This window comes from Abramis brama (genome assembly GCF_963993115.1).
Source record: "Abramis brama genome assembly, chromosome: 24".
Classification (NCBI taxonomy): Eukaryota; Metazoa; Chordata; class Actinopteri; order Cypriniformes; family Leuciscidae; genus Abramis; species Abramis brama.
In genome coordinates this window covers 29889190-29901535 of record NC_139986.1, presented here as the reverse complement: position 1 = coordinate 29901535, position 12346 = coordinate 29889190, and the positions used below count along the sequence as shown (strand labels likewise).

General features: G+C 40.1%; 1 protein-coding gene across 2 annotated transcripts in view; it reads left to right on the top strand.

Moving 5' to 3' along the window:
• Positions 1-9326, top strand: part of l3mbtl4 (L3MBTL histone methyl-lysine binding protein 4) — a 58896-nt gene extending 49570 nt beyond the window's left edge. For both annotated transcript variants that reach the window (XM_084103543.1, XM_084103542.1), the window contains exons 18-20: positions 998-1167; positions 5682-5744; positions 6394-9326. In XM_084103543.1, coding sequence (XP_083959669.1) covers positions 998-1167; positions 5682-5744; positions 6394-6549 — 389 coding nt within the window. In that variant the 3' untranslated portion in view covers positions 6550-9326. The remainder of the gene's footprint in view (positions 1-997; positions 1168-5681; positions 5745-6393) is intronic.
• The last annotated feature ends 3020 nt before the right edge of the window (positions 9327-12346 follow it).

Sequence of the window (12346 nt, the reverse complement as noted above, 5' to 3'; positions counted from 1 at the left end):
AGTGTTTGAGTGAGTGTGTGAGTGTGTGTGTGTGAGTGAGTGTGTGAGTGTGTGAGTGTGTGAGTGTGTGAGTGAGTGAGTGAGTGAGTGAGTGTGTGTGTGAGTGAGTGAGTGAGTGTGTGAGTGAGTGAGTGAGTGAGTGAGTGTGTGTGTGAGTGAGTGAGTGAGTGAAGTGAGTGTGTGAGTGAGTGTGTGTGAGTGAGTACAGAACTGCTGTGTTCTGTATGTTCAGATGTTGATGTTTTGATGAGGATGATTAGACACGTTCAGATCTACAGCACGTGATCGTTACACACACACACACACACTCTACAGTTCTTCAACACGCTCGTTTCTTCTCTATCTTTATCTTCATGTTGTCCTTCCATTGACTTCTGTGGTTGTTATTTGAAGCTAATGATGTTTTCTATGCCCTTTCTGCATTGTTTTCCTCACTTTACATGATTCTCACACACACTAACCTGCTTTCTCTTCCACACACACACACACATGACTCATTGAGTTGCTCTAACAGGATTTGCTGAGTGTTTAGCAGCTCTTCTGGTCAGATCGTGAAAGGCCAGCGTTTCTGCCAAACCCTCACGGGCGTCTTTAACACTGCCAGGAACATTAGAGCGAGACGCTAGTGACGCTATTATTATAGACGCTAGTCTGTGTGTGTGTGTGTGTGTGAGCGAGTGTGTGTGAGTGAGTGGAGGCGGGGCGGGGCGGGGCGGGGTGGGGCGGGGTGGGGCGGGGCAGGGCTCATTTGCATATTCATAGAACCGCGCATACTAAATGAGGCAAGGGTGTCGAGTTACATTCAAGATATTTTAAGACATGAAGACGGAAAAAACATTTATGTCATTTTGGTGATCAAAGATGAGTTTTAAGGGATGACAGTATCGACTACAGGGGGACTTTAAGCGGCCTTTTCACAGTCTTTGATAAATGACTGACTGGAGTTGGGATCTTCCCCTGTTTTCCCGCTGTAAAAGCCTGATGTGTGTTTCCCCAGAGCGTAACATGGACAGTCTCCAGCAGGCGCTTCATCAGTCCGTGTTCCTGTCCGCCATGTCGCCTCACCCCAGTCGAGACCTGCCGCTGTGCTGGGAACAGCACTGCAAACTGTTGCCCGGGGTGGCCGGCGTCCAGGCCAGTCTCGTCACACACTGGACCGTAGAGGAGGTAAGAAACACCGTACCGTGTGTGTGTGTGTCTGTGTGTGTTTTCCTATCCCGGTGGAGAATTAAACCTGAATGCACACAGACTCATGGGGACTTTGATGGGGACTTGTGTGTGATGGGTAGGTTTAGGGGTCATGTGTGTGTGTGTGTGTGTGTGTGTGTGTGTGTGTGATGGGTAGGTTTAGGGGTCGTGTGTGTGTGTGTGTGTGTGTGTGCGTGATGGGTAGGTTTAGGGGTTGTGTGTGTTTGTGTGTGTGTGTGTGTGTGTGATGGGTAGGTTTAGGGGTCGTGTGTGTGTGTGATGGGTAGGTTTAGGGGTTGTGTGTGTGTGTGTGTGTGTGTGTGTGTGTGATGGGTAGGTTTAGGGGTCGTGTGTGTGTGTGATGGGTAGGTTTAGGGGTTGTGTGTGTGTGTGTGTGTGTGTGTGTGTGTGTGATGGGTAGGTTTAGGGGTCATGTGTGTGTGTGTGATGGGTAGGTTTAGGGGTTGTGTGTGTGTGTGTGTGTGTGTGTGTGTGTGTGTGTGTGTGTGTGTGTGTGTGTGTGTGATGGGTAGGTTTAGGGGTCATGTGTGTGTGTGTGATGGGTAGGTTTAGGGGTTGTGTGTGTGTGTGTGTGTGTGTGTGTATGTGATGGGTAGGTTTAGGGGTCAGGTTAGAGTGTGTGTGTGTGTGTGTGATGGGTAGGTTTAGGGGTCAGGTTAGAGTGTGTGTGTGTGTGTGTGATGGGTAGGTTTAGGGGTTGTGTGTGTGTGTGTGTGTGTGTGATGGGTAGGTTTAGGGGTCGTGTGTGTGTGTGATGGGTAGGTTTAGGGGTTGTGTGTGTGTGTGTGTGTGTGTGATGGGTAGGTTTAGGGGTCATGTGTGTGTGTGTGATGGGTAGGTTTAGGGGTTGTGTGTGTGTGTGTGTGTGTGTGTGTGTGTGTGTGTGTGTGTGTGTGTGTGTGTGTGTGTGTGTGATGGGTAGGTTTAGGGGTCATGTGTGTGTGTGTGATGGGTAGGTTTAGGGGTTGTGTGTGTGTGTGTGTGTGTGTGTGTGTGTGTATGTGATGGGTAGGTTTAGGGGTCAGGTTAGAGTGTGTGTGTGTGTGTGTCATTAATGTACACTATATTGCCAAAAGTATTGGGCCACTCCTCCAAATCCTTGACTTCAGGTGTTCCAGTCACTTCCCCGGCCACAGTTGTATAGAGTCGAGCGCTAGACGTGCAGACGCTTCATCTGTGGAAGACTGGGTCGCTCTCAGGAGCTCAGAGGAGATGAATAGATGAATATGTGCTGCACTTTCTTCTCAATAACAAAATAAACACAACAAAAATGAGCAAACAGCAGTTCAGAAAGCATCTGATCGCAGCGATGTGGATCATGTCATGTTTATTTATACAATAGATTGCATTAAAGCAGCAGCTTTACAGTATTAAAGACATTTACAGTTTCAGTGTCTCTTTAAATTAGAAGTCAGTATTAGTGTCTGAACGCAGCTCATGTCACGGTTTAGAAGAGAATCTCAGTCATTACGTTTGCAAGAAAGTTTATACAAAATGCAATATTCATACAGCAGTTTAGATTTATAATATCAGCCATTGCCACTGTAATAGTCAATACTGACAGCGATTTGCTTTGGGAAAAACAGTTGATTTACTTGCAACTTATAATTTCACAGTTGAGCAGACGTTTATGCAAATGATGTGACGCGGCGTCGACCAATGGCAGCGCAGAGACTGGAGGTCATGTGATCCGCAGAGTATATAAACACTGCCAGTGGGTTCAGGCTGTTTGTCATGGTAATGTTGGGTTGCAGAGGTGACATCGAGCCTCTTCATGCCGCCGGGCGCATGATGGGATGGTTGTCATAGTAACCAGGTGCGGCTGAAACTCTGACCCCGGGCCGTGAGGATGAACAGAGCGCGAGATAAACACACAACGTGTGTGTTGAACTACAGGCTGTGTAAATATCAGCCCCACGGTCCTCAAACAGCACATTACTCCAGTCTTCAGACGAGCATGTGTGGTTAAAAAGTACATAAATGTTTATTTTGTTCTAAAATGTCCGCTGGTTTGTCTAGATGAGACTCTTATTCCTCGACTGGATCGTGTCGAGACTTTGAAGCTGCACTGAAACTCACATCTGGACCTTCGACCCGTTGGACCCCATTGAAGACACTATATGGAGAAACATCCTGGAGTGTTTTCCTCAAAAACCTTCATTTCTTTTCCACTGAAGAAAGAAAGACATGAACATCTTGGATGACGTGCGGGAGAGTAAATCATCAGGAGATGTTAACTCTGAAGTGAACGACTCCTTTAACGTCTGATTGGTCAGATATCATCTGTTTAGTAACTGTTCATGGATCAGTTTTGTCCACTGAACACACTGATGTTAAAGCATCTGAAGCGTCTCTCGTGAGTCTCAGCGTCTGCTGTGGTCTGAGGTCTTCTATCTGTGATCATATCAGACGAACACGAGCGCTGAAAGCGGATGAGACTTGAACACCACAGATCGTTTGGCAGCGGTCAGAACATCTAACGGATCCTGGAGTTCTTGTTCTATTCCTGTGCTCTGAAAGCCGGATCGATCTTAGGCAAAATATAGATTGCTTCAGTGTTTCGCTTGAAGCCTGTTATAAATGAGTGTGATGTAATAATGAGTCGTACAGTAACGATGCTTCCTGTAATTGCTTCTGCCGTCCAGCTCTCCGGTTCATTAGAGACGAAAACTTTATTATCAGGAGCCAACAGGCCTGACGCATTAGAGACACGACTGCTTATTAAAGTCTGCGGCGTCTGGAAGTGTGTATCAGGATGAGAGTGTGTGCTGGGAAAGCACTGCAGAAGGTCGATCTGTGTCTTGGCACTCGTGTTGTTTTATAATAAATGGAGTTTGTGGAGTTCGTTTGTTTAATTAAAGACTGGCGCGGATCCAGAGAACATCTACAGTCTGGAAACTCAATGTCATAAAACACATCAGTGATATTCTTCAGAGGCGGCGTTTGCGATTCCAAGGCCCAAAACAGCCCAAAATCGCTCATGTTTCGCTCTTAATAGTCTATTTATAAATCTCTTTAACCAGAACTATTGTTATAATTATGACTGAAAACAAAAACATTCAAAGCACTCAATCTTCATCCTTCAGCTAAAATTAAATAATACTAAAATCCACCAGTAGGTGGCGGCAAGTCATTGTCTTGACGAGTGAGTCATTGAATCATTCACTCAAAATGATTCGTTCAAAACGGCTGATTCATTCAGGGACAAAGCAGAAGTGAGTGTGTGTGTTTGAGAGAGTGAGAGAGTGAGACACACACACACACTCTCACTCACACACACTCACTCACTCACTCACACACACACACACACACACTCACTCACTCACTCACACACACTCACTCACTCACTCACTCACTCACTCACACACACACACTCACTCACTCACTCACTCACACACACTCACTCACTCACTCACTCACACACACACACACACACACACTCACTCACTCACTCACACACACACACTCACTCACTCACACACACACACACACACTCACTCACTCACTCACTCACTCACTCACACACACACACACACACACACACACACACACACACTCACTCACTCACTCACTCACTCACACACACACACACACTCACTCACTCACTCACTCACTCACACACACACACACACTCACTCACTCACTCACTCACTCACTCACTCACTCACTCACTCACTCACACACACACACACACACACACACACACACACACACACACACACACACACACACACACACACACACTCACTCACTCACTCACTCACACACTCTCTCACTCTCTCCTGCGATGGTTCAGACGGTTATTCTTAGCAGCCGCTGATTGTTGGATAATCCTGGATCTGTGAGTGTTGGACGTTTCTCTGTAAATGCTGCAGGATATTTCTGTGCTGACGCTGCAGAAGCTCTGAGTCTCTGACACACACACACACACACACACACACACACACACAGACCCGTCGCCTTCACACACACGCCTCTTTAACGTGCTGTTTTCACATGAATCATTAACTCTAAATAGATTTGACTTTTGTTTGAGACTCTTAATTGAGTCTGTGATTAAAACAAGTCTAAAATACAGTAGAAGAAATATTTTTTGGTCATTATTAATAAATGTAACTATTTTATGAGCATTGATGTCTTATGTACTGTAAATGGAGTGTGAATCTTACAAAAGAGGAGTGTTTTAGTAATTTTACATCTAATATATTTGTATATATAATATGGAGAGAGTGATTACAGCTGTCAGAAGAGAGGAGGATGTCAGTGTGCCGTTCGCATGACATTTTAAGTCATATACTGCAAACACAAAATAAAATGTAAATTAATTTTTTTTTAAATTAAAACTTTACCATATTTGTGATGTTGATAACTGTGTGGAAACGCATCATCACAGTCTAGTTCATTAGTGTGACTGCGACTCAATTCAGACACATTGTAACCTTGATGTGTGTGTGTGTGTGTGTGTGTTTCAGGTGGCTGATTTCATCCATTCTTTACCCGGCTGTGAGGAACAGGCGAAGCAGTTCAGAGAGGAGGTACAAATCAAACACACATGAGAGATGAAATACATAAAATCAAACCTGTTACTGTACCAACAAAAGCTCCTAATCTGTATTTGTGTCTCTGTTTCAAGTAAAAGTATCAGAGCGCTCAGAAGAGAGAAAGTTCAACTGCTCAAAGCGGTTTTAAAATTAGAAGCATATGTGAGAAATTATAAAAGTTTGATTTTAAAAAATGTTTTTAAGTCTCTTCTGCTCTCCAAAGCTGCATTTTCTCTTTCTCTTTATCATTATAAATGTCTTTATGTCACTTTTGATCATTTTATAGCATCCATTCAAAAAATAGCGAAGTGTAAGATTTACGAGGATATTTATTTATTAATCATTTTTTCTTGCTGATTGTAAACTTCTACAAGCAAGATCACATAAGCAATATTAACCCTTTATGTCAAAAAGGTTCTACATAGAACCATAGGGTTCTTGACTCAATTTTAAGGAACGCTTTATGCCAAAAAAAGGTTCTTTATGGAACCATTGAGATCTTGTAAACTTCTCCAAGCAAGATCACATCATCAATATTTTTAGTCTGTTTTCAACGAAGAGAGACTGTTAATACAGTGTCCATCTGCTAAAGTTAATTATGAGCTCCAGCTGTGTCTGATTCTGTCATGTTTTCCCTCTCCAGCAAATCGACGGGAAGGCCTTTCTCCTGTTGACGCAGAGAGATATCGTGAAGATAATGAGCGTGAAGCTCGGCCCCGCCCTCAAGATCTACAACTCCATCCTGATGTTCCGACACGCTGAGGACGACCAATCAGCAGCCGGCGACAGCAACACATGATGCCCGAGCGACCAATCCCAGCCCAGTTCCCTCCCCCTGCGCGTCTGTGTGTGAAACAGATATAAATCTGCTGTATCGATGCATTCCTACACCTCTCGTGCCCCGAACGCCCTCCGTTAGTGCTTTCACCCGTACGAATCAGGTTCCCGTCTCCACGACCCGGTTCTGCCTTCAAACACACACGTGTGCGAACTCCTCTTACTTAAACTCCTCTTACTTAAAGGATTAGTTCACTTTCAAATGAAAATTAGCCCATGATTTACTCTCCCTCAACTCATCCTAGGTGTGTATGACATTCTTCTTTCAGACGAACACAATCAGAGTTATATTAAAAAATGTCCTGACTCTTCCAAGCTTTATAATGACAGTGAATTGCAACCAACAGATTGAAGCTCAAAACACTGCATCTATCCATCATAAAAGTGCATCTATCCATCATAAAAGTGCATCTATCCATCATAAAAGTGCATCTATCCGTCATAAAAGTGCATCTATCCATCATAAAAGTGCATCTGTCCATCATAAAAGTGCATCTGTCCGTCATAAAAGTGCATCTATCCATTGTGCATCTGTCCATCATAAAAGTGCATCAATTCGTCATAAAAGTGCATCTATCCATCATAAAAGTGCATCTATCCATCATAAAAGCACATCTATCCATCATAAAAGTGCATCTATCCGTCATAAAAGTGCATCTATTCATCATAAAAGTGCATCTATTCATCATAAAAGTGCATCTATTCGTCATAAAAGTGCATCTATTCGTCATAAAAGTGCATCTATTCGTCATAAAAGTGCATCTATCCGTCATAAAAGTGCATCTATTCGTCATAAAAGTGCATCAATTCGTCATAAAAGTGCATCTATCCATCATAAAAGTGCATCTATCCATCATAAAAGCGCATCTATCCATCATAAAAGTGCATTTATCCATCATAAAAGTGCATCTATTCGTCATAAAAGTGCATCTATCCGTCATAAAAGTGCATCTATTCATCATAAAAGTGCATCTATCCGTCATAAAAGTGCATCTATCCATTGTGCATCTGTCCATCATAAAAGTGCATCAATTCGTCATAAAAGTGCATCTGTCCATCATAAAAGTGCATCTATTCATCATAAAAGTGCATCTGTCCATCATAAAAGTGCATCTATTCATCATAAAAGTGCATCTATCCATCATAAAAGTACATCTATTCATCATAAAAGTGCATCTATTCATCATAAAAGTGCATCTATTCGTCATAAAAGTGCATCTATTCGTCATAAAAGTCCATCTATCATCATAAAAGTGCATAAATTCACTGCCATTATAAAGCTTGGAAGAGTCAGGACATTTTTTAATATAACTCTGATTGTGTTCGTCTGAAAGAAGAATGTCATAAACACCTAGAATGACTTGAGGGAGAGTAAATCATGGGCTAATTTTCACTTACTAACTATCCCTTTAAACTCCTCTTTCTTAAACTCCTCTTTCTTAAACTCCTCTTTCTTAAACTCCTCTTTCTTAAACTCGACGACATGACAATCAATCAGACGCGGTCAACGGCGTATTATCAGGGGTTTCTCGTTCACGGTGCTATTTATATATTCAAACACAAACAGGTGAACAGCGACTTCAGGATTTACTCTCGAACGAGTGTGAGTGTGTGTGTGTGTGTGTGTGTGTGTGTGTGAGATGACTTTAAATGAATAGTTGGTCCAGTAATGATCGTTCTGTCATCTTTACTCCCCCTCGAGTCCGAACCCGTTGACTTTCATCAAAATACCGCAAGTAAACGCATGGATCTGTTCGGCGCCATATAATAATCATGGAAGACTTTTAATAGTTTTGAATTAGGACTGAAATCTAATTGACTGAAGATGTTCTGCTTCGCTGGATCTCTCGAATCAAGTTGATATCAATGACATCTCTGTCCATTTCAGTGGAGAGGAAGATTATCAGTGATATTATATTATTCCCATATTATCCCCAGCGCTGTCATATAACCTCAGAAAACCTTGATTCAATAATATTTTTAAAGTGTTTTTTGGAGCAGCTTCTTTCATGAAATAGAAAAGAACAGAAATGTTTGTGATGTTCCGAGTAAACGATGACCGAACGATGATTAGTGTGTGAACTCTTCATTAATACTCAGAGATTTGTGCCCTTTCTGTTACTTCCTCTAATTTTATTCTATTTTGTACAGTTCTGTATGATTTTTGCTGTACTTGATGAATCACCTTTTATTTATTGTGCAGAATCGCCGTATGTTTGCACAGTGAAGGATAATAATATATATGACAAATTTCAAATGCCAAATGGATTTGTTTTAAATTGAAGAGTGTTTATTTTTGTGATGTATTGCACAGAGCCCGGAAGAAGACGACTCCCCGTTTATGTTTAATGAAATATTATAAAAGTAAGTGAAAAACTTTATTGGCGTGAGAATGCTGCGCTCTCATTGGCTCTTGAAGCAGATCACGATATATATATTTGCTATGAATTTTGACATTGGTGTGATTTCACTGAAACCGTCTCATTTCTAACTTTTATTTCATTTAGCCAAACGTCAGGAATGTAAGTCCATCGTGTGTGTTGTAGTTCAGTTTCACAGGCCAGAATGAAGATGATCAGTTGAGTTTCATTGCATTGCTGTATTAGTTCACTGCTGTTCAGATTTATTGATCTGATGTTCTGAACATATTTATAAACCCTCTTTCTTGCACTCACTCACACTTTGTACAACAGAATTCATTGAGTCCACATCCGCACCCTAATAAACAGTGCAAATCTGCTCAGCGTACGTCGTCTGTCTTCTTTATATAAACTTCTAGGTGGAAAACGCATGTTTCTTCTCAGCGTGTTCATCAGGACACAAGAACTGTCTGTCTGTCTTCAGAGAACGTGTCTTATCTCCGGCCGCAGCATTAGTGGAAGAACACATTGATTTATCCGCGTTTATTAATAGAGTTGAGCTCAACCAGAGCAAAGACCCGAAGCAGCCGAATGCTTGATCGGATTCATCTGAATATGAGTGTAGAATCAGTGAATGTTGTTCTGTTTGAGCAGCTCGATGACCTTCAGATGCACCTTGAACATCTGGACGAGCGTCTTGGTGACTCAATTTTAACCCTTTATGCCAAAAAGGTTCTATATAGAACCATTGGGTTCTTGACTCAATTTTAAAGAACGCTTTATGCCCAAAAAGGTTATATATAGAACCTTAAGGTTCGTGACTCAATTTTAAAGAACGCTTTATGCCAAAAAAAATCTGTATAGAACCATAAGGATCTTGACTCAATTTTAACCCTTTATGCCAAAAAGGTTCTATATAGAACACTAGGGTTCTTGACTCGATTTTTAAGAACGCTTTATGCCAAAAAAATCTGTATAGAACCATAAGGATCTTGACTCAATTTGAACCCTTTATGCCAAAAAGGTTCTATATAGAACATTAGGGTTCTCGACTCGATTTTTAAGAACGCTTTATGCCAAAAAAATCTGTATAGAACCATAAGGATCTTGACTCAATTTTAAACCTTTATGCCAAAAAGGTTATATATAGAACACTAGGGTCTTGACTCAATTTTAAAGAACTCTTTATGCCAAAAAAATCTGTATAGAACCATAAGGATCTTGACTCAATTTTAACCCTTTATGCCAAAAAGGTTCTATATAGAACACTAGGGTTCTTGACTCGATTTTTAAGAACGCTTTATGCCAAAAAAATCTGTATAGAACCATAAGGATCTTGACTCAATTTGAACCCTTTATGCCAAAAAGGTTCTATATAGAACACTAGGGTTCTTGACTCGATTTTTAAGAACGCTTTATGCCAAAAAAATCTGTATAGAACCATAAGGATCTTGACTCAATTTGAACCCTTTATGCCAAAAAGGTTCTATATAGGACACTAGGGTCTTGACTCAATTTTAAAGAACTCTTTATGCCAAAAAAATCTGTATAGAACCATAAGGATCTTGACTCAATTTTAACCCTTTATGCCCAAAAAGGTTCAATATAGAATAAGGATCTTGACTCAGTTTAAACCCTTTATGCGGCAAAATTTTTCTATATAGGACACTAGGGTCTTGACTCAATTTTAAAGAACTCTTTATGCCAAAAAAATCTGTATAGAACCATAAGGATCTTGACTCAATTTTAACCCTTCATGCCAAAAAGGTTCTATATATATAGAACCATAGGGTCCTTGACTCAATTTTAAAGAATGCTTTATGTAAAAAAAAGTTCTATATAGAACGTTAAGGTTCGTGACTCAATTTTAAAGAACGCTTTATGCCCAAAAAAATCTGCATAGAACCATAAGGATCTTGACTCAATTTTAACCCTTTATGCCAAAAAGGTTCTTTATAGAACACTAGGGTTCTTGACTCAATTTTTAAGAACGCTTTATGCCAAAAAAATCTGTATAGAACCATAAGGATCTTGACTCAATTTTAACCCTTTATGCCAAAAAGGTTCTATATAGAACACTAGGGTTCTTGACTCGATTTTTAAGAACGCTTTATGCCAAAAAAATCTGTATAGAACCATAAGGATCTTGACTCAATTTGAACCCTTTATGCCAAAAAGGTTCTATATAGAACATTAGGGTTCTCGACTCGATTTTTAAGAACGCTTTATGCCAAAAAAATCTGTATAGAACCATAAGGATCTTGACTCAATTTTAACCCTTTATGCCAAAAAGGTTATATATAGAACACTAGGGTCTTGACTCAATTTTAAAGAACTCTTTATGCCAAAAAAATCTGTATAGAACCATAAGGATCTTGACTCAATTTTAACCCTTTATGCCAAAAAGGTTCTATATAGAACACTAGGGTTCTTGACTCGATTTTTAAGAACGCTTTATGCCAAAAAAATCTGTATAGAACCATAAGGATCTTGACTCAATTTGAACCCTTTATGCCAAAAAGGTTCTATATAGAACACTAGGGTTCTTGACTCGATTTTTAAGAACGCTTTATGCCAAAAAAATCTGTATAGAACCATAAGGATCTTGACTCAATTTGAACCCTTTATGCCAAAAAGGTTCTATATAGGACACTAGGGTCTTGACTCAATTTTAAAGAACTCTTTATGCCAAAAAAATCTGTATAGAACCATAAGGATCTTGACTCAATTTTAACCCTTTATGCCCAAAAAGGTTCAATATAGAATAAGGATCTTGACTCAGTTTAAACCCTTTATGCGGCAAAATTTTTCTATATAGGACACTAGGGTCTTGACTCAATTTTAAAGAACTCTTTATGCCAAAAAAATCTGTATAGAACCATAAGGATCTTGACTCAATTTTAACCCTTCATGCCAAAAAGGTTCTATATATATAGAACCATAGGGTCCTTGACTCAATTTTAAAGAATGCTTTATGTAAAAAAAAGTTCTATATAGAACGTTAAGGTTCGTGACTCAATTTTAAAGAACGCTTTATGCCCAAAAAAATCTGCATAGAACCATAAGGATCTTGACTCAATTTTAACCCTTTATGCCAAAAAGGTTCTTTATAGAACACTAGGGTTCTTGACTCAATTTTTAAGAACGCTTTATGCCAAAAAAATCTGTATAGAACCATAAGGATCTTGACTCAATTTTAACCCTTCATGCCAAAAAGGTTCTATATATATAGAACCGCATGGTTCTTGACTCAATTTTAGAGAACGCTTTATGCCAAATAAGTTCTAAATAAGGAGACATGTCTTTGATGATTGCATAATACTTTAATATTTGTTTATGAGCTGTTTAATTCATAAAATGTAATGAAAATTTTAAATGAATCAAAAGTAAATCCATAAA